We start from the raw sequence: 18,009 nt of genomic DNA on the forward strand, positions 1-18,009 counted from the left end.
AAGCCCGAGTGACGATGGAGCAGTGCTCGTGTTAAAATTTGAGTAGAGAGCGTGTCTGAGAGTGTCTGTTGTCTTCGCTACAGCTTTCAGAATAGTTTAAAATATTTTTTTTAAAGTGATGTTAGAATCAAACATTTAAAGAAACCCTGAAGCATCTCTACCAAATATGGTGGCTCGGATGTCTCATTTTCACACGTGAGGAGGAGACTCAGAGTCAGGGAGAGGGGTTGATGGGCCAAGTTCTCCCAGTGGGTGGTTGTCTGGCTCACAGCCCGGACTGAGCTCGGTAATCCTCTGCTCTATCAGAGCATCACTGATATTCCTGGCCCAGGATCCCCATCAGACCCACCCCCCACCGCCAGCCCTACTACCCCACCCCCCCATCCCTCTTCCTCCCCACCCCCTCCCCCCATCCCAACCCACCGTGTGGCTGGTGAGCTGATCAGCAAGGCAGGAATGTGAGCCCTACAGCTGTCCTGGGATGCCCCGGGGGCAGTCCAGCTCCACAGTTGTCTGCCAGGCAGGTGGGGCAGGAACCCCCCTAGTCTCCTGGCCCTAAATGCCAGGCTGTTGGGAGGGGAGGGGCTCAGGAATCACGGTAGACTCCAGCCTCAATTAATTGCCTTCGTTCGCGTGTGCAGCCTTTGGATGGAGACAGCTCCCAGTCAATTGTCCCCACTATGTAGGGACAGCTTAAGGACATGAGATCAGTTCTTTCCTCCCCGTCCCCAGCTGCCAGTGCCTGGTCCCCCTCTTGGGCCTCGACTGCACTCACAGCAATGACAGATTATGTGGGGGAGGCAGGTGACCCCTGATGAAGCTCAGTGCACGGTCGGTGGTGTGCAAGGACCATCCATCCATGTGCACTGGGTGAGTTGCATCATCTTGAATGCGTGGCTTTACCCTCCCGGAGCCTCGGTTTCCTCATTTTAAAAATGTAGAAAATGACATGCTGTGCAGGGCAGCGGGGAGGGACGCAGGGAGAAGTGGACGAAATCAGTCTCAGCGGCAGCTTTTGTTCTGTTTTGCTTTTAATGAGTCACTTAGATCTCAGTTACGAGAGGGCCATCTCTGGGTCGCGGATGGTCTTGAAGTCCCCTCGACAACTCTCATCCAGGGCAACTCCAGGCTGCTAGGGAGGGGATCCGCCCCAGGGGCCCGGAAGGGCGGACTTTGTGAGCAAGCCGCAGGCGGGGACAACCCTCCAGGGCTGATGGGGGTGGGGGTGGGGGGCCTGCTGCCCCTTTTTTGCCTGGATGCTCGGCGCTTTGTGATGCAGCCTCCAACTGGCTTTCAGAGTGACAGAAATGGATTGGAGCCCCTCATCGCTGTGGATCCCTGGCACGACTTCTGTTAGCAGCCCACGTTTCCTGAGGCGCTTTGCCAGGCTGGCATCTCAGCTGCTGGGCTGTGCCAAGATCCGCGAACAAATCCCGTGGGCTTGGAGAGAGGGCTTCATGCAGTCGTCAGGGCAAAGTGGTGCCAGGATGCCCAGCCTTCACTCCAGTACTCATGCTCTCTCTCAAACCCACACATGCACACACGCGCGCGCGCACACACACACACACACACACACACACACACACACACACCACCCTAGGAATTTACTTATGTTCTTCTGCTCAGGGTCACTTTGCGCTCAGTCCACTTCCATTCCCATCCACTGTCAGTGCCTGTTATTTGCAGGGTCCTGTAGATGTGATAGGAACAGAGGGAAGAGAGGGACAGAGCCCCCTAGGATCTTTCTGTCCAGTCAGTCTTTAAAAAAGCCTGCCCCAGCACAAGATGGTACATGAGGTCTTCAGGAGCTGGACACACATATGTAGGGGCGCGGTGGGGAGCATTTGTAACTGGGGGACTGACAGGGCTTCCTGGAGGAGAGGACATTTGGGATGGACCCCAGAGGACTGGCAGGATTTGGACAGAGAGAGATGGGGGGCGGCGGGTGGAGAGAGGGGGTTGTTTGAGGCAGAGGGGACAGCCCAAGTGAGAAGAGAGATAGGAAAGGTGGGGTGTGTTTGGGGCCCGGAGAATAGTCTCTGTTGACCGTGATGGGGAGGAAGTAGAAGTCAAGGCTGCAAAGCCAGGTCGGGGCCACGTTATACAAGGTTTTGAGTGCCGAGGTAAGGAGTCGCCGTTAAATGGGAAGGCAATAGGGAGCCAAGGACAGTTTCAAGCAGGCGAGGGTCATGGTCAGAGGAATCTGTCAGCAGTACGAGCTGCTCTGGGGGCAGGACGGTGCCGATAAGGTCTGGGGAGAGAAATGACTCCCAGTGGGTGCATCGATCGGCACTGCACACTGAAATCTGTTCTTGCTTGTCCCAGGCTGGCTCGCACGTGATTTGTGGGGTGCAAAGGGAGGGAAGGGAACAAAGATGGCCCTGAAGCCAGTTGGGGTTACCGTAAACAGACCCACGGCCATTGGAAGACTCTTGGCAACAGGACCCCGGTGGGGGAGAGAGATGCCAACGGGTGGGCTCATGATGCCTGAGGGCGTGGCGATGGGCTTCCTCCTCCGGCTCTGCAGAGGAGGGGCTGTCGTCTGAGACAGTTCCCCGGGCGGGTCAGCGAGCTCATACCTTGGCTCTCAGAGTCACCGACCTGCTTCGCGTCAAGCATGCTGGCCCACGAGGGCCTGTGGGTCTGCCCACCCCTCCTCCTCTGCCTCATCTGGCCTCTTCCTGCACTTCTGGAGTGACCGGCCTCACCCCTCTCTATTCCCACCACCCCTGCCGGTGAGGGCACTCTGTGGGCTTCTCTCAGGCTATTGTCCCTGTGAGACAGAAGGGCCGCGCGGGGTGGGGGACAGCATCCCACACAGCCTCAAAGCCTTTCTCAGTCCCAGGCAGAGCGAAGCCTGGCCAACCAGCCTGGAGAGGAGTCTGCATCTGCCTCAGGCCCGGAAACAGGGTTCAAGGGGTTCCCCGGGGGCAGAACAATACTTGACTGACAGGCCTTTAGAATGGTCCCCCTCCTCCCGCCCAGCTGCCTCAGGAGCCCAGGAGCACAGGCCCCGGCTGCCTGAGCCCCGGCCTCCAGAGCCCTCATTATGGGAAGGCTGGAGGTGAGGTTGATGGGGCCGAATCCTTGTGCGGCCACTGAGGTGGACAGCAAGGCGGGCCAGGGCTTCATGGTTTACCGTCTTAGGCACGGAAGGCTGTGTGACGAGACAGGAGCTGTCACGCCATGCCATCCCAGGGTCCCACACGGCTCCTGAGGCTCTCCCGGGACGCGCAGGGGGCTCCCCGGGTGGGAGGAGATAGAACGGCCTCTTTCTCTCAGTCGGTGGTTCTAGCAAGAGCGGAGCTGCGGGCCACGGAGGCAGGGCCTGGGCCTCGCAGGGGACCAGGGCCCTCCAGGCTGGAATGAAAGGAGAGAAGGATAAAGGACCCTGAGACCAGGCAAGGTGGGAGGAGCTGTTCCCCCCCCTTCGGCCCCCACCCCCTCAGAGTGGGTCAGCCTGGCGGGGCCCCGGCCTCCCCGTCCGGCCTGCCCTCCCCGCCCGTTCCGAGAGCCTCACTGGGAGTTGGCTAAAGGCGAAGCTGTGGGTGGGGGAGCCGGGGGCAGGGAGGTTGTGGGGGGCAGGTGGGGCCACAGGGGGTGGTCGCCAGAGTTGGGCACCTGCCCCACCGTCCCCAGCCACAGGCCTCATGAGCCTTAGCTCCGACGTCTTCTGGAACATCCAGGGGTTGCTTCCTCCTCCCACAGGGGGGCGGCGGGGGGAGCAGTGTGTGCCCTGAGGAGGCCCCGCTTCTGGTGGGCAATGAAGGGTTATCCTGAGGGTAGGTCAGGGTCAGCTCACCCCACCCTGCAGGGGTCAGAGCCAAGCTTCTTCCCAAGTTCCTCAGCGCCGGCAGAGACAGGGCTGTGTCAGAACCTCCCGGCCCCTTAGAGGAAAAGAAAAGAGCAAAGACAGGGACGGAGCGGTCTTGGGACAGCCACGAGGGAGGTGCAGAGCACAGACGTAGCAATTACATGTATGAGACTTACTAGGTGTGGCTTAACCTCTCTGGGCCTTAGTGGCTGTTCCAGAAAATGCTAGGAGCCACTTCAGAGGCATGTTGAAAGGACGAAGTGATATGAGTTCCCGCAAAGCTCTGAACCCGATTCCGGCCCGTGGCACGCGCTGGAAGAGGCTGCTCTGTTTGTTCGGAGTTGGGCTTTGAGTCAAGCCTCGGGCAGGACAGGCCTGTTTCTGAGCTTGGAAGAACGCAGCTCATTCCGGGGGACTTGGCAAAGGGCAGAGGTCTGTGCAAAGAGAATTCTAGACTAGGGGCGCCTGGGTGGCTCAGTCGGTTGGGCCTCCGACTTCAACTCAGGTCACGATCTTGCGGTCTGTGAGTTCGAGCCCCGCGTCGGGCTCTGGGCTGATGGCTCAGAGCCTGGAGCCTGCTTCCGATTCTGTGTCTCCCTCTCTCTCTCCCCCTCCCCCTTTTATGCTCTGTCTCTCTCTGTCCCAAAAATAAATAAACGTTAAAAAAATTTTAAAAAAATAAAATAAAAAATAAAAGACATTAAAAGAGAATTCTAGACTAATCTGGAACCTGGATGCTGCTTAAGCCAATCAAACCAGGACTTCCCAGCCTCGGCGCTGTGGTCTTCCTGGGCCGGCAAGCCTCCTTCGTGGGCCATCCTGTGCTAGCTGTAGGGTGTTTAGCGGCATCCCTGACCCCAGAAGGGGCAGCACTGCCCCGCTATGACAACCAAAAATGTCTCCGGACATTGCCAAATGTCCCCTGGGAGCCAAGTCCCCCTCCACCCGTGCTGAGAGACACCGGGCTATGATGATGTGGGTGAGGGGATTTGCAGAAGTGGGGGAGCAGAAGACGAGGAGGGCTGTTGAGCTGTCTGCTCATGGTGCTGCTTTCCTTACAGACCAGAGCTCATGGCCGGGCCCAGCACCCACGTTGTCCCCATGCTGTTCCTCGCCCTCCTGGTGCTCTCGGAGCTGAGCCTGGCAGGCTCCCTGGGACCTGGAACCCCGGCTCGGAACCTTCCTGAGAATCACATCGACCTCCAGGGCCCAGCACTGTGGATGCCTCAGGCCAGCCACCACCGCCGGCGGGGCCTGGGCAAGAAGGAGTGGGGCCCAGGCATGCCCGGCCGGGCTCAGGATGGGGCTGTGGTCACCACCACCAGGCAGGCCTCCAGGCTGCCAGGGGCAGGGGAGCCGCTGCCCGGGCAGAGTCCTGCAGGCCTACTGGAGGACAAGGGCCTGCTCCTGGGGCTGGCACTGCCCTACCCGGAGAAGGAGAACCGGTCTCCCGGGTCAGAGAGGGTCAAGAAACGTGGCAGGGAGTTCAAGAGACGCAGGGAAAGGTTGAAACTGCACAGAGGTAGCCGGAGGTCTGCGAGGGGGTGGGGTCCTGCCATGGAAAGGAGGGGTGGGGGGATGAGGGAAGGGCATACCCCAATGGCCAAGGGGACTCCAAGAGGGGGGTGGGGGCGGGCACAAGGGAAGTGGAGAAGTGTCGATGGTGTGAGAAGCCGGGGAGGATATCCAGAGGCTCCATAGAGGGCAGGCAGTGGACCCCCAGAGGAGGGGAGGGGGTCTCTCAAAAGTGATCTGGTAAGAGGAGGGAGCTGGGAGAGCCTTGGTGGTGGAGCGTGGGAATGATCCTCCTAAGTCAGGAAGCTCTGCCTTGGGTCTGACCGAAATCCACCCTACTATAAGCCCGGAGTAGAGATAGACTAGTTCGGTCCCCAACCAGGGGACTTAATCAACACTTACTCAACTCTGAATCCCAGAGCGGGGACTGAGAGCTCAGACTCTGAAGCTAGGTCTGCCCCAGTTCGGCTGTGGCTCTGCCGCTTACTAGCTGCGTGCCCGGGACAAGTCCCCTTTCTGTGCCTCGGTGTCCCCTTTTGCAAAACGAGGATGAGGGCTCCATCTACCCTTAGATGCTTAGAATGGCACCTGACAAGCATCACGTGCCGTGAGCAGTAGCTGTTACTAGCTAATTCTCAACTTGCTCTCAGTGTGGAATCACCGTCCCCTGACCCGGACACGGATGACCCAGGGAGAGACGTGGCGTCCTTATCCCTCCTGCCTCTGTCCTGTTTGTCTCTTGGGGTGCTCCCCCGTGGCCCTGGTCACCTTCTTTAAGTTTCTCCCGCATCCTCAAATCCCCGTGAGGGCCTAGCCGCCCCCTGGCCCCGGCCGCCACCTCCTTTGCCCACTCAGTCCCTGAACAAACATGTCCCAACAGCTGGGCCCAGGCAGCTCCTCCTGCCTGACCTGGTCCCAAGGCCACCAGGGGCCAACCAAGTGCCACAAATGTGGGGCAGGTGTTCTCCAAGAGGAGTGTGATGGAGGCTGGGCACCCCCACCTTCTGCAACCGCTGGGGTCTTCCTTGCTAGGCCTCCTGAAACCCCCCGAGTGGACAGAACACAGTCGAGAGATCCCCGCTTAGACTCAGCCTCCCACCCCCTTGGAGGTCACGGTCAGGTTGGGTGGGGGAGGCTGGCATCCTCAAGGACTCACAAGGCATGAACTCATCCTGGCTCAACTCCAGGCCCCAGCTCCATAGGACCAAGGGCCCCCATCCCCCATCCCAAGAGAGTCGGTGTGGCGGGTGAGTGGAGGAGGGGACAGTGCTGGAGGCCAGGCCCGGTACTGCCGACCTGCTGGGGAGCTCTTCAACGGTCCCTAAGTCCCCTTTCTACTCTCTGGGGTTTGTTTCCGGAGGGTGGGGTGGCCCCGACTGACCCAATCAAACTCAAAGTCAGATCTTGCCCGAGGAAAAAGAGGCAAGGGTGAGCCCGGGGCCTCCAGCTTCTCTCAGAGCCCCTTTGTTCCTGACCACCTCCAATCCTGCACACTGTCCCCTCACACTCAACTTACCCCAATGCCCACGGGTCTTGGGGGGTGGCATCTGTGGCCAAAAGCATCGGCCTTGTGCTCAGATGGACCTGTGTTTGAATGCAGGCTCTGCTGTCCCCTAGCTGTGTGTCCTGAGGCAAGTTGCCTAACCTCTCTGTGCTTCCGTGTCCACACCACCCCCCATAGATGAAGCCTGAAGGAGCACCCATCTCCTAAGGGTTCCTACCGTGGTTAGATGAAATAATGCTTGTAAGGAAGGACCCAGCATATAACAGGGCGATGGTTATCACCACATAGGAAGCCCTTGCTTGTACGTGACAAACTGTGGATCTTACCATCTCAAAGACCTCTCCCCATTGCAGTGCCTCTCAGCCTCTCCTAGTCACACCTCACCTCTTCCGGGAAGCCTTCCGTGGTCAATCCCACCAGTTCCCACTTGTTGCACTTACGGCCCCGGCTGTATCCGCTAACCTGACTTGAACTGGCCGGAATGCTGCTTTAGAGAGAGCATCCTTGGGCTGCCTCCTGGCGGCAACACTGCAAGTTCATTCAAGACCTCCCTCCTCTCTCCCCACCACCCCAGTCCCTCGTTTCCACCTCCCCAGGAAGGTGGGCAACAGGAGTGTTGGCTGAGCCCATGGCTTGTCACATAGTCCCTGCTGCCTCCTTGTTTGCAGATGGAAATGTGAGTTGTGCTGTGGGTTGACACAGGGTGGTGAGCAGATAAAGCTCCTGTGTTTCCCACTCCGTGTCTCAGGCCGAGCCTTGGTCCGAGGTCCTAGCTCCCTGATGAAGAAGGCAGAGCCGTCCGAAGACCAGGCACCGGATGCCACGATGGAGGAATCCTCCACCAGCCTGGCCCCCACCATCCTCTACCTAACCACCTTTGAGGCAGCACCTGCCACAGAAGAGTCCCTGATCCTGCCTGTCACATCCCTGTGGCCCCAGGTAAGGGGCCCCAGAAGAGCCTCATCGTATATTTAGGGAGACTGAGGCACAGGGGTGGGAGGGAGCGGGATGAGCCACCGGGGCTAGAGGCAGACCAGGTCTCCTGATGCCTGTCCAACTCAGCTGCAGCCCGGCAGACGCTCTGTGCTAAAAGGGCTGCTACTGTCCGGGACGAAGTGGTCCTAGGGTTCACTCCACGGACAGGCAAGAGAGCAGGTGCCAGCTCAGCACACCGGGTCCACATGGAAAAGAGCAGGGACCTCGGGGGAAAATTTTCACACGTACCAACATGTCCTTGTGCACTGATCCAGCCCCGAGACCGCTGGCTGCGAGGTGAACTGAGCGGCGGCCTCACGGTGCTACAGAGCCAATGACTTGTCAGAGGAGAGAAGGGACAGGAAAGCGAGTGGCTGGGCTTCACCCAACTCCCCGGCTGCATAGGTGTAGAAACCCTGAGCAGGCACGAATGCCTTCCCAGTCCCTCCCTCAGGGGCCTGGCGGATAACTGACCTGTCTGCATTAATACCATCCCACTGGGGTGGTGGCTGCAGAGTGAGAGAACTGCTTAGGCAGCTGTCCCCGTGTCCCCAGGGCTGGGATTCCAGGCTGCCCAGCAGAGGACGAGCTGGCTTCTAAGGAGCCCTTCCTTAACCCCCTGGTTCTGGGGTCCCATGTTTCAACTCGCACCTGTTGGGAGCTCCAGGCTCCCTCCTCTCCATGTCCCTCCTGCAGGCTCAGCCCAGGCCTGATGGGGAGGTGATGCCCACACTGGACATGGCCTTGTTCGACTGGACCGATTATGAAGACTTAAAACCTGAGGTCTGGCCCTCTGCAAAGAAGAAAGGTACGTCCGCCCAGCCCTCCACCCCCACTCCTGGGTTCTCCCTCACCCCCCTCACTGTCTGTCACGGTGGGGGCCCCAGTGAGCCCAGCCTGACCTACAGGTGTCCAGAGTGGGAGGGCGTGGCGTCTAAATTGGCACTGACACCCACAAGGCAAAGGCTGTTTTACCCGAAAAAACAAAACAAAACTGTTAGGCCCATCCTGCTGTTGAGCCCATTTTAGAGAGGAGAAGACGAAGGCAGAGAGAGCGAGGTAGACAGTCCTGTCCACGCCACACCGTACAGGGGGCAGCATGAGCACCCAGTCCCCGGCACCCCCGTGCCGAGTCTCTCTGCTCTGCTTGGCGTCAGCTTCTGACAGCAGAACTTCTCGTTGCCAGAGAAACACTGGGCTAAACTCTCCAGCAATGGTAACGGAACGTCACCGGCTGAGGGTGAGCCGTGCGACCATCATCAAGACTGCCTGCCAGGTACGGAGCCAGCATCCGCCTCCAGGGCACACGGCTGGGTGCAGAGTCAGGGTTGGGGTGGTGGAGGGGAGGCTGCACGTGTGTGGGGACGTTCCCAGGCACGTGAGCAGGGCCTGTGGGTCCGTGGCCCTAAAAGGGAGAGAAATAACAAAAACCTGAGCTACCTCTTTCCTGAGTGGCGCTGTCATACTTTATTTGCTCCTCATGGCAACCCAGGGAAAGGGACCCTGTCATCCCCAGTGTTTAGACCACCAGCTCCCGGACAGGCCGTTTCCTCTGCAACACATAGTTTTCACCCTGAGTGCAAAGAAAAGGCTTGATTTGGGGTCAGCTGGACAGTCTTCCTAAGAGCTGGCTCGGTGTGTGGTGGGCAAAGCCCTGTCTGGGGTCTACCTTGGCCCCCCCCCGCCCCTCCCACCCCCCTGCTGCTCCCCCCGAGGCAGGCGGCAGGGGGGGGGGGGGAGGGGCTTCAGTTTTCCCATCTGTCAAAGTGGACCTTGGCAGCAATGGTCCCTGAAGCCCCTCCCAGCTCCACACCCCCCCCCCAGCTGCTCTGCCCCCTCTCCCTGGGAGGCCATCCCACACCGCCTTCGCTCTGCCCGTGCTCTATCAATTGCCCATCTGGGGCAGCTGGGGTCTCTGCCACCCGCCCCTGGGGGGCCTCGGCCATGGCATCCATAGGTGGTCCCAGTAGGGAGCCTTGCGCACCAGATGGCCCACCCTGCCGGGCCACGGCCCTGCCACGGAGATGATGGATCTCCTGTCTAGTGGGACGGCGGGCTCGGCGGTGGGAGGGTCCGGGGAAGCGTGGCTGACCGCGCACTTGCTGTGTGAGCAGGGAGCTGCTGTGACCTTCGGGAACATCTCTGCACGCCCCACAACCGCGGCCTCAACAACAAATGCTTTGATGATTGCATGTGTATGGAAGGTGAGCCCGCACTCCTGGGGGGCGGGGGTCCCCTGGGCTCTGAAGAGGGTGGGCAGAGGGGCCTGCGGCCAAGGAGAGGGTGGAAGAGGGCCTTGGGAGCTGAAAACATGAGCAAGAACAGCTTTGCTCGGTGCCTTCCCAATCTGTGAACTCATTTAGTCTTGATTCCTGGCATCGGTTCTCAGATGTGCTTTTCTCACCTCTTGAAATACAAGCTGGCATGATCTCCTGTGATCTGGAGGTGGGAGAAGGGAGGAGAGGCGTGCATCTCTTTAAATAAGATCACATCTGAGAAGGCTGGTACTTTCATACCAGAATTCTATCCCTGGGGAGGCCTTCCAAGTGTGATAACAAGGGGTGGGGTGGATTTCCCAGCACTGTCCCAGGGGAGGATGCACCTGGCCAGCTACGTCCTTAACTCTTCTGAGCTCCCACCTGCCCAGGTGCGCCCCGCTGTGCCGGGCCCTTGTGCCGAGAACTTCACTCACGCCATCTCCCATAATCCGCACAAGCGTCCCGGGAAAGGGAGCTATTATGATCCCCCTTCCGCACATAAGCAAACCGAGGCACAGAGAGGTTAAGTGACTTGCCCGAACTCACACAGCCAGAAAAGTAGGGGAATGCTCTTAATTTTGCATTCTGAAACATTTCAAACATACGTGTTAGAAATCATTATTACAACCATTAGCCCCCCCAGAGTGATTTCCCATCATTCTGCATCAGGATTTACAGACTCACTGCCCATCTGTGCCACTTCTCCCCCCCACTCAGTTCCCAGTATGATTTTGAAGCAACTCTTGGGAGTTTACAGATATTTCACCTGTGATTAGTTCAGTATATCTCTCTAAAAGAGAAGTACGCTTTTAAAGATAAAATACCAAATGTGAACAATAGTTGCTCGGTATCATTCACTAGCTAATCAGTGCTCACGTGTTCTGAGTGGGAGAATTTGGTCTCAGTCCCTCTACTGACCATCCTGAGATACAAGCCCCGTTTTTACTCAGATTAGCCTCAAAAATTATCTGCGGTGAAAGCAATACAGCTACATGGGTCTAGTCAGTCAAGAAATATTTTGTTTGTTTGCTTTGAAAGAGAAAGAGAACAAGCAGGGGAGGGGCAGAGCGAGAGGGGGGAAGAGAGAGAATCCCAAGCAGGCTGCATCCACACTGTCAGTGCAGAGCCCAGCGCAGGGCTCGATCTCACAAACTGTGAGATCATGACCTGAGTCGAGATCAAGAGCCGTACGCCCAACGGACTGAGCCACCCAGGCGTCCCCAAGTCAAGAAATATTTATTGAGTGTCAGGTACCGTTCTGGACACTCGAGATTCAGCGGCGAAGAGAACCGGCAAAATGCACCCACGGATTCCATTCTAATGGGATGAGCGGATACGAAGCAAATAAAGAGATAAGGTGTCTTTAGAAAGTAATAAGGGCTGTAAAGTAAATAATCCAGGTAGTCTGATGAGGATCAGACTTGTTTTAGGAAGGACAGACCGGAGGGGACAGTGGGGACCAGCCTCCAGAAGATGGAGGGTGTGGGGACGGAGAGAGAGCCCCAGGCAAGAAGCAGGCCAAAGGCGAGGACCATGGGCAGGAACAAGGCTGGTGTGTTTGAGTGGGCCCGGCACACAGTGGCCAACAGAGAAGGTGGCCCAAGGGCCGGGTGGGAGAAGCTAGCGGGGAGGATCACACAGGACGTTGTCAGCCTTGTTTGAGTTAGAATTGGAAGTCGTAGGCAGGAGAGTGACATGGTCTCTGCTGCAGGACGCTGAGGGACAGGAGTGGAGATAGACAGGACCGACAGGGAGGTGAAGAGAAGGCAGGGTGGGGAGGGTGCAGGGAAACTGCCTTCTGTTACGTGTAGGCAGGGCTGGGGACCCATTTCACAGAGCAGGAGGCTGAGGTATGGAGCCGGCAGGAGGGCACTCCAGTCCAGGTTGGCCAGAACACTTCTGAGGTCCGATCTCAATCCTTGGCCTCCAGGTCCAACCCCGAGCGCCCAGGTGGGGGGGATGCGGCCCTGCTGAGCTGCACCTGCCTGGTTGGTGCCTGGCCGGGTGCTCAGGGGGTGGCCCCACCGTCCAGGAATTCTTCCTTCTTTCCTCGCCTGGACCTCAGGCGGGAGGGGGCAGCTTTCCAGGCATCCGGAAGATACGTCGGCATCCAAAGCCCCATCTGCCCCTTTCCTCTCATCCCTCTGGCACCGGTCGGTCCTGGAAGGGACGCTTGCTTCCTCCTGGGAGACTCAGGCTCCAGAAAAAAAAAGAACAGAAGTGACAACTCAGGCAGCTCATTAAAGATGGTCCAGGAGGCGGCTGTCACCAAGATGCCACACCGGAGGGATCTAGGCGGCGGCCAGGAACCCTCCTGAGGACCAAGAGTCCTGAGGACCTCTGAGAGATCCTGAAATGCTGAACACAGGGCCCAGGGCTTAAGTCCAGCAGTCAGGGCCAGCCCGGGTTCTGGAGGGTTCTGAAGGGGCTTCTGTGGGAACCTAGTACTCCTGCTCATGAATCCCCTCCCCTTTCCAAGTGTCACTTGTGTGGCCACAGGTCTGGAAGCCCAGTGACCCAGGTGTAAATTCTAGGCCACTAAGCACAAACTCTACCCAGCAACTTGCTCCTTTATTCTCTGGATGGTGACATAAGTGAATCTTAAAGTAGCAATGTCCTCTCTCCCTGAGGTCCCTCCTAACCTGAAGTGGTGGAATTGCTCAGGCCACACTCACATCTCTTTCCACCTGCCACCAGGAGGACGTGGCCTTCTGAGGCCTTAAATGAAAAATACATCTACCTGCCGTGTATCCCAGTAAATGCTGGTGGCCATGACAGAGAGAGCTTCAGCTAAGAAACCCTCCCACTGGTGGGCCAGAAGGGCCACACTGACTTTAATTTGGGTGGTCAGGGAGGGTCTCTGAGACGTGACGGCTGTGAAGGAGCCAGGGATGCAGAGAGCTTGGGAAAGGGATTCTGGCTAAGAGAAAAGCAAGTGCAAAGGCCCTGGGGCAGAGCATGACTGGGTGTTGAGGAAAAGCAAGAAGACTGAGTGTGGCTGGAGATGGTGAAGAGGAGAGTGGGAAGTGAAGAGGGCAGACGGGAGGCGGGTCCAGGTCCCAGGCGGTCTTGTAAGCCAGAGTGGGAAGTTTGGATTTCTATTTGAGTACCAGGGGGAGCCACAGGAGGTTTATAGGGGAGGGCAGAATCTGCATCCCTTTACACATTTTTTAATAGACCATCTTTTTTAGCAGCTTTGGGATTACAGAAAACTTGCACAGAAAATACAGTTCTCCTGTGCCCTCTCCCCCCACCCCCCTGCATGGTTTCCCCTGTTATCTTGCATTAGTGTGGTATGCTCTTTACAATTGAAGAACCATGGTCTTGATAAAGTCCATGGTTTGTATTCGGTTCACTCTCGGCATTGAGCATTCCACGGGTTTTGATAAATGCATCATGTGTCCACCATTCCAGTATCACAGAACAGCTTCGCGGCCCGGAACAGCCCCTGTGCTCCGTCTCTGCATCCTTCCTCCCCGCCCCGCCCATTGTCTTTTCTAAGCCCACTCGGGCTGCCATGTGTTGAGTGGGTGGATTTTAGGGCAGCACAAAGAAGGGGTGGTGAAAGTGTGCGGGGCGGTGGGGGCGGGGGGCCCAGAGGATGCGATGCGGGGAAGGAAGGGGCGGGCCCTGGCGGTGGGCCCCCCCCCCCCCCGACCCCCTTGACTCTCTTCGCTCAGGGCTGCGCTGCTATGCCAAATTCCACCGGAACCGCAGGGTCACACGGAGGAAGGGGCGCTGCGTGGAGCCGGAGACGGCCAACGGCGACCAGGGATCCTTCATCAACGTCTAGCGGCTCTGCGCGAGGCGCCTCCCCGCCGGCCTGGGGACCGCGCGCGCGCGCCGAGGTTTGGAGAAGCCGGGCAATTTGTTCAGAACTAGCAGTGCGAGATCGGATGGGGACTAGATGATCGAGGCTGCAGGCGCCAGCCCAGGACACTCAGCCCTGGCAGGGGAGCCCTGGGCGAATTGCCCCCGCCCAGGAGCTGAGCTGCGGCACACCTGCGCCCACCTCCTGGCCTCCGGAGGACCCACGAGGCCCCCGCGGCCCCGGGGGGAACCGCGTACTCCGCGATGGCAATGTCGAGACTGCCCTCTACTGCCCGACCTCAGCACTGCAATGGAGAGGTTTCTGAGCGCGTAAAGGGACCACTCCCAGAGACAGAGAACCCGAGGAGGTGAACGCGGGAACACCTCTGCCGTACCTGGCACTGTGCTAAATGCGTGCCATACGTTATCTCTCTTAGTTATCACAATGACCTTTCAGAGTGGGCATTATCACCGTTTTATAGGTGAGGAAAACCGAGGCAGAGTTAGTTATGACTTGTCCAGGGTCCCAGATCAATGCTCCTCAAACCTTAACCTGTGTAAGAACCCCGGGGAGATCTGGCTCAAATGCAGATTCTGGCTCAGTCGCTTCTGCATTTTTAACAAGCTCTGAGGGGGGGGGGCATGCTGCTGATGCTGATGGGGACCCCACTGAGAGCACCCAGGCCCTAGGGAGTAAACACCAGAGCCGGGATTTGAACCCAGGCCAAGCCTGTCGGGTTCCCCAGGCCCAAAGGGTGGTTGCTTGTCCACAACCAAGGATTTATCCCAGGTTCCCCAGGGCTTTCAGTGGGAAAGAAGCAAGCGTTCCCTGGCAGTTCCTTTCCCTGTGATGAAGTCTGCAAAAACGAACTGTTCTCTTCCTTCCCTGGACAAAGGTGTATCATCTTTAAAAACAAAACATGCATTAAGCTCCCGCTTGCCGGTAAGGCATGACTTGGGAAGATTGGTCGCTGCCCTCTGGGAGCTGGTATTCTGAGATACGATGTGTTTGGGGGAAACAAGAGTGCATGTCCCAGGACATGCGCTTTGCCGTTGCCCTGATAGCTTCTTAAGCTTCTGTGGTTCGTGCCCTTTGAGAATCGAATGCCAATATGGACTCAAAATATGCACCCATTTTGCATGCTGCCTCAGTGGTTTCCAGGCCTCCCACAGACATCTCTAGACCCCCACACCACACTTCTGCAGCAAAGCCTACTGAGGAGTTGAGGTACCTCTGAGGTCAAGGTGCTGTCTGAAACTACCTGCCCCCCCCCCCATAAGCTAGACCCACGATGCCCTCGGAACATCTCTCCCAGCAGATCTGGCTCTAAGGGCCACTTCAGGAGAGCCACTTAAATCCCCCCTATACACACCTGGCACCTCATTCTTGGTCAGCCCTCTGGTCCAGGGCAAACCAGGTTGCAAATGACAAAAGCGTTCCCTGTCCAAATTCCTCGCTGGCCTGGACACCTGACAGAGGGACCATACCCGTGATGCCAGGGCTGTTTACTCCATTGGGAAAATCAGTCAGGGTCAGAGGTCTGGCACCAAGCATAGCAGACAGATCTAGGAGAAACCAGATATCCTTGCTCATTTCTCCCCTTTCAAGTTCTGTGGGCAAAGGAATCTTGGGCGTGGGGGCGGGGCAGGGGAACTGAAAGAGATCAAAGCCGGCTGTTTGGAAATGAAATCCACCAGCAGTTTTGGCTAAGACCAGACAACGCCTGTGCTGTGTGTGCTTCGCTTGGGGTGGCTGATCTGAGATTGTGATTGAACCCTAAGGGGGTGGCTGCAGGCAGGAAGCACAGCATTGCTTATGTCTGGCATCGCTTGTGTCTGGGGGCTAATAGGATGGCCCGGGGACATCAGCAATGGAAAACACAGAAGTCCCCGTGGAACTATCCCTGTCTACTAGGGGAGTTCCACGGTTGGAAATTCAGAGGAGTCTAGCTCTTTGCCACGGTTGCAAGGTGGTCTGCGGGTGCAAAGCTCCTAACACCAGAGTTAGGGATCCCAGAGCCCCCTGTGTTTAACAAACCCCTCTGCCAGGAAGTTCTTCCTTAGGTCTATCTTACATTTCTTTCGCTGGTACAGAAGTCAATTCTCCCTAATCCAGGATTCAGCAAACTTTTTACCATAAAGGGCACTTAAATATTTTAGGCTGTGTTCCAATAAAACAATTTGTGGACACTGAGGTTTGAATTTCATATAATTTTCACATGTCACAAGCTATTAGCCTTCGTTTGATCTTCTAAAACCCATTTATGAATGTAAAAACCTCTCTTAACTGGCAGATTATCCCAAAGCAGGTGGTGGGTTGGATTTGGCCCACAGGCGCTAGTTTACAGGTTCCTGCTACAGTCACTGGTCTCAAACTTGGCTTCGCGTTAGAAGAATATGGGGAGCTTTCCAAGGTACTGATGCTCAGGCCCACCGGCAGAGTGTCACCAGTGCTGGTTTCATTGATCTGGGTTGCGTCTGGGCTTCGTTTGTGTCCAAGGCTCCCCCAGGCAACTCTAATGTACAACCGGGCCTGAACTCTGCCCTTGTCCTCTTGACTGTGGGAGTGCAGCTGGTAGCAAACAGCCCGCTCCACCTCTTAACACCTTGGCGACCTTAGGAAAGTTACTTGTGCCTTGATTTCCTCATCTGTAAACTGGGCTAATGACTCTCCCTTCACAGAGTTGTTGCCAGAAGTAAATGTAAAATCCTTAGAGCATGTTTAGAATAGTGCCAGGCACATAATAAGCCCCCAGGGTGGGCTAATTTGTTTCCTAGGATAATATCAGTAGGCGTTCTGTTCTTTGACGATGATCCATCATATACTCAAGGATCATTTCAAAGTCACCGTTCAGGCTCCTTCCCCTGGAACACTGGGGCCAGGAGATGCTCCTTTAGAAAAGAGAGGGCGGGGTTCTGTGGTCAAAGAAGTTTGGAAACCTATTCTGGACTCAGCCAGAGGCAGCCATGTACAGATTCCTGCACTGGGGCTGAGCTGGAAGAGGTGTTAAGTGGCATTGCAATACAGGTTCATCAATTTAAATACAACCAGAGGGAGAGCGGAGCACGAGGTCAAGTGGAAACCAATAGCTGCTTGTTGGGTGGCCTGTGCCCTCCTGCATTCCTTCTTCGGAGTCTTACGCCATTCCCCAGAGGTGCCCACGGTTCCCACATGACTCCTTTCTGGGATTTGTCCAACGATGCCAAGAGTGGCTCCCCAGCCTGCTGGGAATGGGCTGAGGGTCAGAGGACGTGAGGGCCGAGCCTCATAGGGAACGTGACGGCTTCAGTTGCCCCTTGAGGAATGACAGGAACCACAAGTCAAATCCAAAGCCACAACCCCTTCCTCCCCTCAGATGGATCCTGACTCTAAGCCATATTCAACACACCCAGTAAAATCTAGTGTTGAGATGGTGGGCCCACAGCTCCTTGGAAATGGACCTGCTTTGCAGCAGGAGAGTCAGTGGACATACACGGAACCTACAAAGACATCTCTGTAAGACAACAGAACAGCAAGGAAAGTGGGCGCTGGGAGGGACACTGGGAGGAGCCAGAAAGCAAACCACTTAGGCTCCTTACTGGGGATTCCACGGGACTGGCACCATCACCTCCATGATGACCTTTCCTCTCATGGGAGACAGTGAGGAGCGTGGGGGGGGGGGTGGTTAGGGGGCAGCAGGAACTGGTTTGCAGAACCAGGGACTTTCATGGCAGGGAATGTGTTTTCTGAATCCTAAGTCAGGACAGGTCGTCTGATATAGGATCCTCGACCTCTTCTGGGTGCAGGAGGCTCCCTAGTCCCTCCTTACTCACCGTGTGGTCCTGGACCAGCAGCATGGCGTCACCTGGGAGCTTGATAGAAGTGTGGGATCCCGAGCCCACCCCAGGTCCGCTGAACCAAAATTTGTGGCAGGGGGGCATGGCCGTCTGGATTTTAACAAGACCCAGGCTGTTCTTGTGCACGATTGAGTTTGAGAGACACGGGTCTAGGATGTATAGGGGGAAACAGAAAAGCTGGATGGTCTGGGACTTTTAGCTAATTCAGAGCCCTTACATTTGGGTGTGTGAGTTGGCAGATCTGAGATCCGGTTTGCCTAGTTAATAACCAGCGGTGGACAAACCCCCAGGCTCTG

At 56.9% G+C, this 18,009-nt stretch overlaps 1 protein-coding gene across 1 annotated transcript in view; it reads left to right on the forward strand.

The window, feature by feature from the left end:
- Positions 1–16,071, forward strand: part of DRAXIN (dorsal inhibitory axon guidance protein) — a 24,553-nt gene extending 8,482 nt beyond the window's left edge. Inside the window, exons 2-7 of the mRNA XM_019836156.3 lie at positions 4,876–5,336; positions 7,582–7,772; positions 8,505–8,616; positions 8,995–9,084; positions 9,923–10,012; positions 13,747–16,071. Of these exons, the coding sequence (XP_019691715.2) occupies positions 4,886–5,336; positions 7,582–7,772; positions 8,505–8,616; positions 8,995–9,084; positions 9,923–10,012; positions 13,747–13,859 (1,047 nt within the window). The 5' untranslated portion in view covers positions 4,876–4,885 and the 3' untranslated portion in view covers positions 13,860–16,071. The remainder of the gene's footprint in view (positions 1–4,875; positions 5,337–7,581; positions 7,773–8,504; positions 8,617–8,994; positions 9,085–9,922; positions 10,013–13,746) is intronic.
- Positions 16,072–18,009: the final 1,938 nt, after the last annotated feature.

The sequence above is a fragment of the Felis catus genome, chromosome C1, assembly GCF_018350175.1.
Source record: "Felis catus isolate Fca126 chromosome C1, F.catus_Fca126_mat1.0, whole genome shotgun sequence".
Lineage (NCBI taxonomy): Eukaryota > Metazoa > Chordata > Mammalia > Carnivora > Felidae > Felis > Felis catus.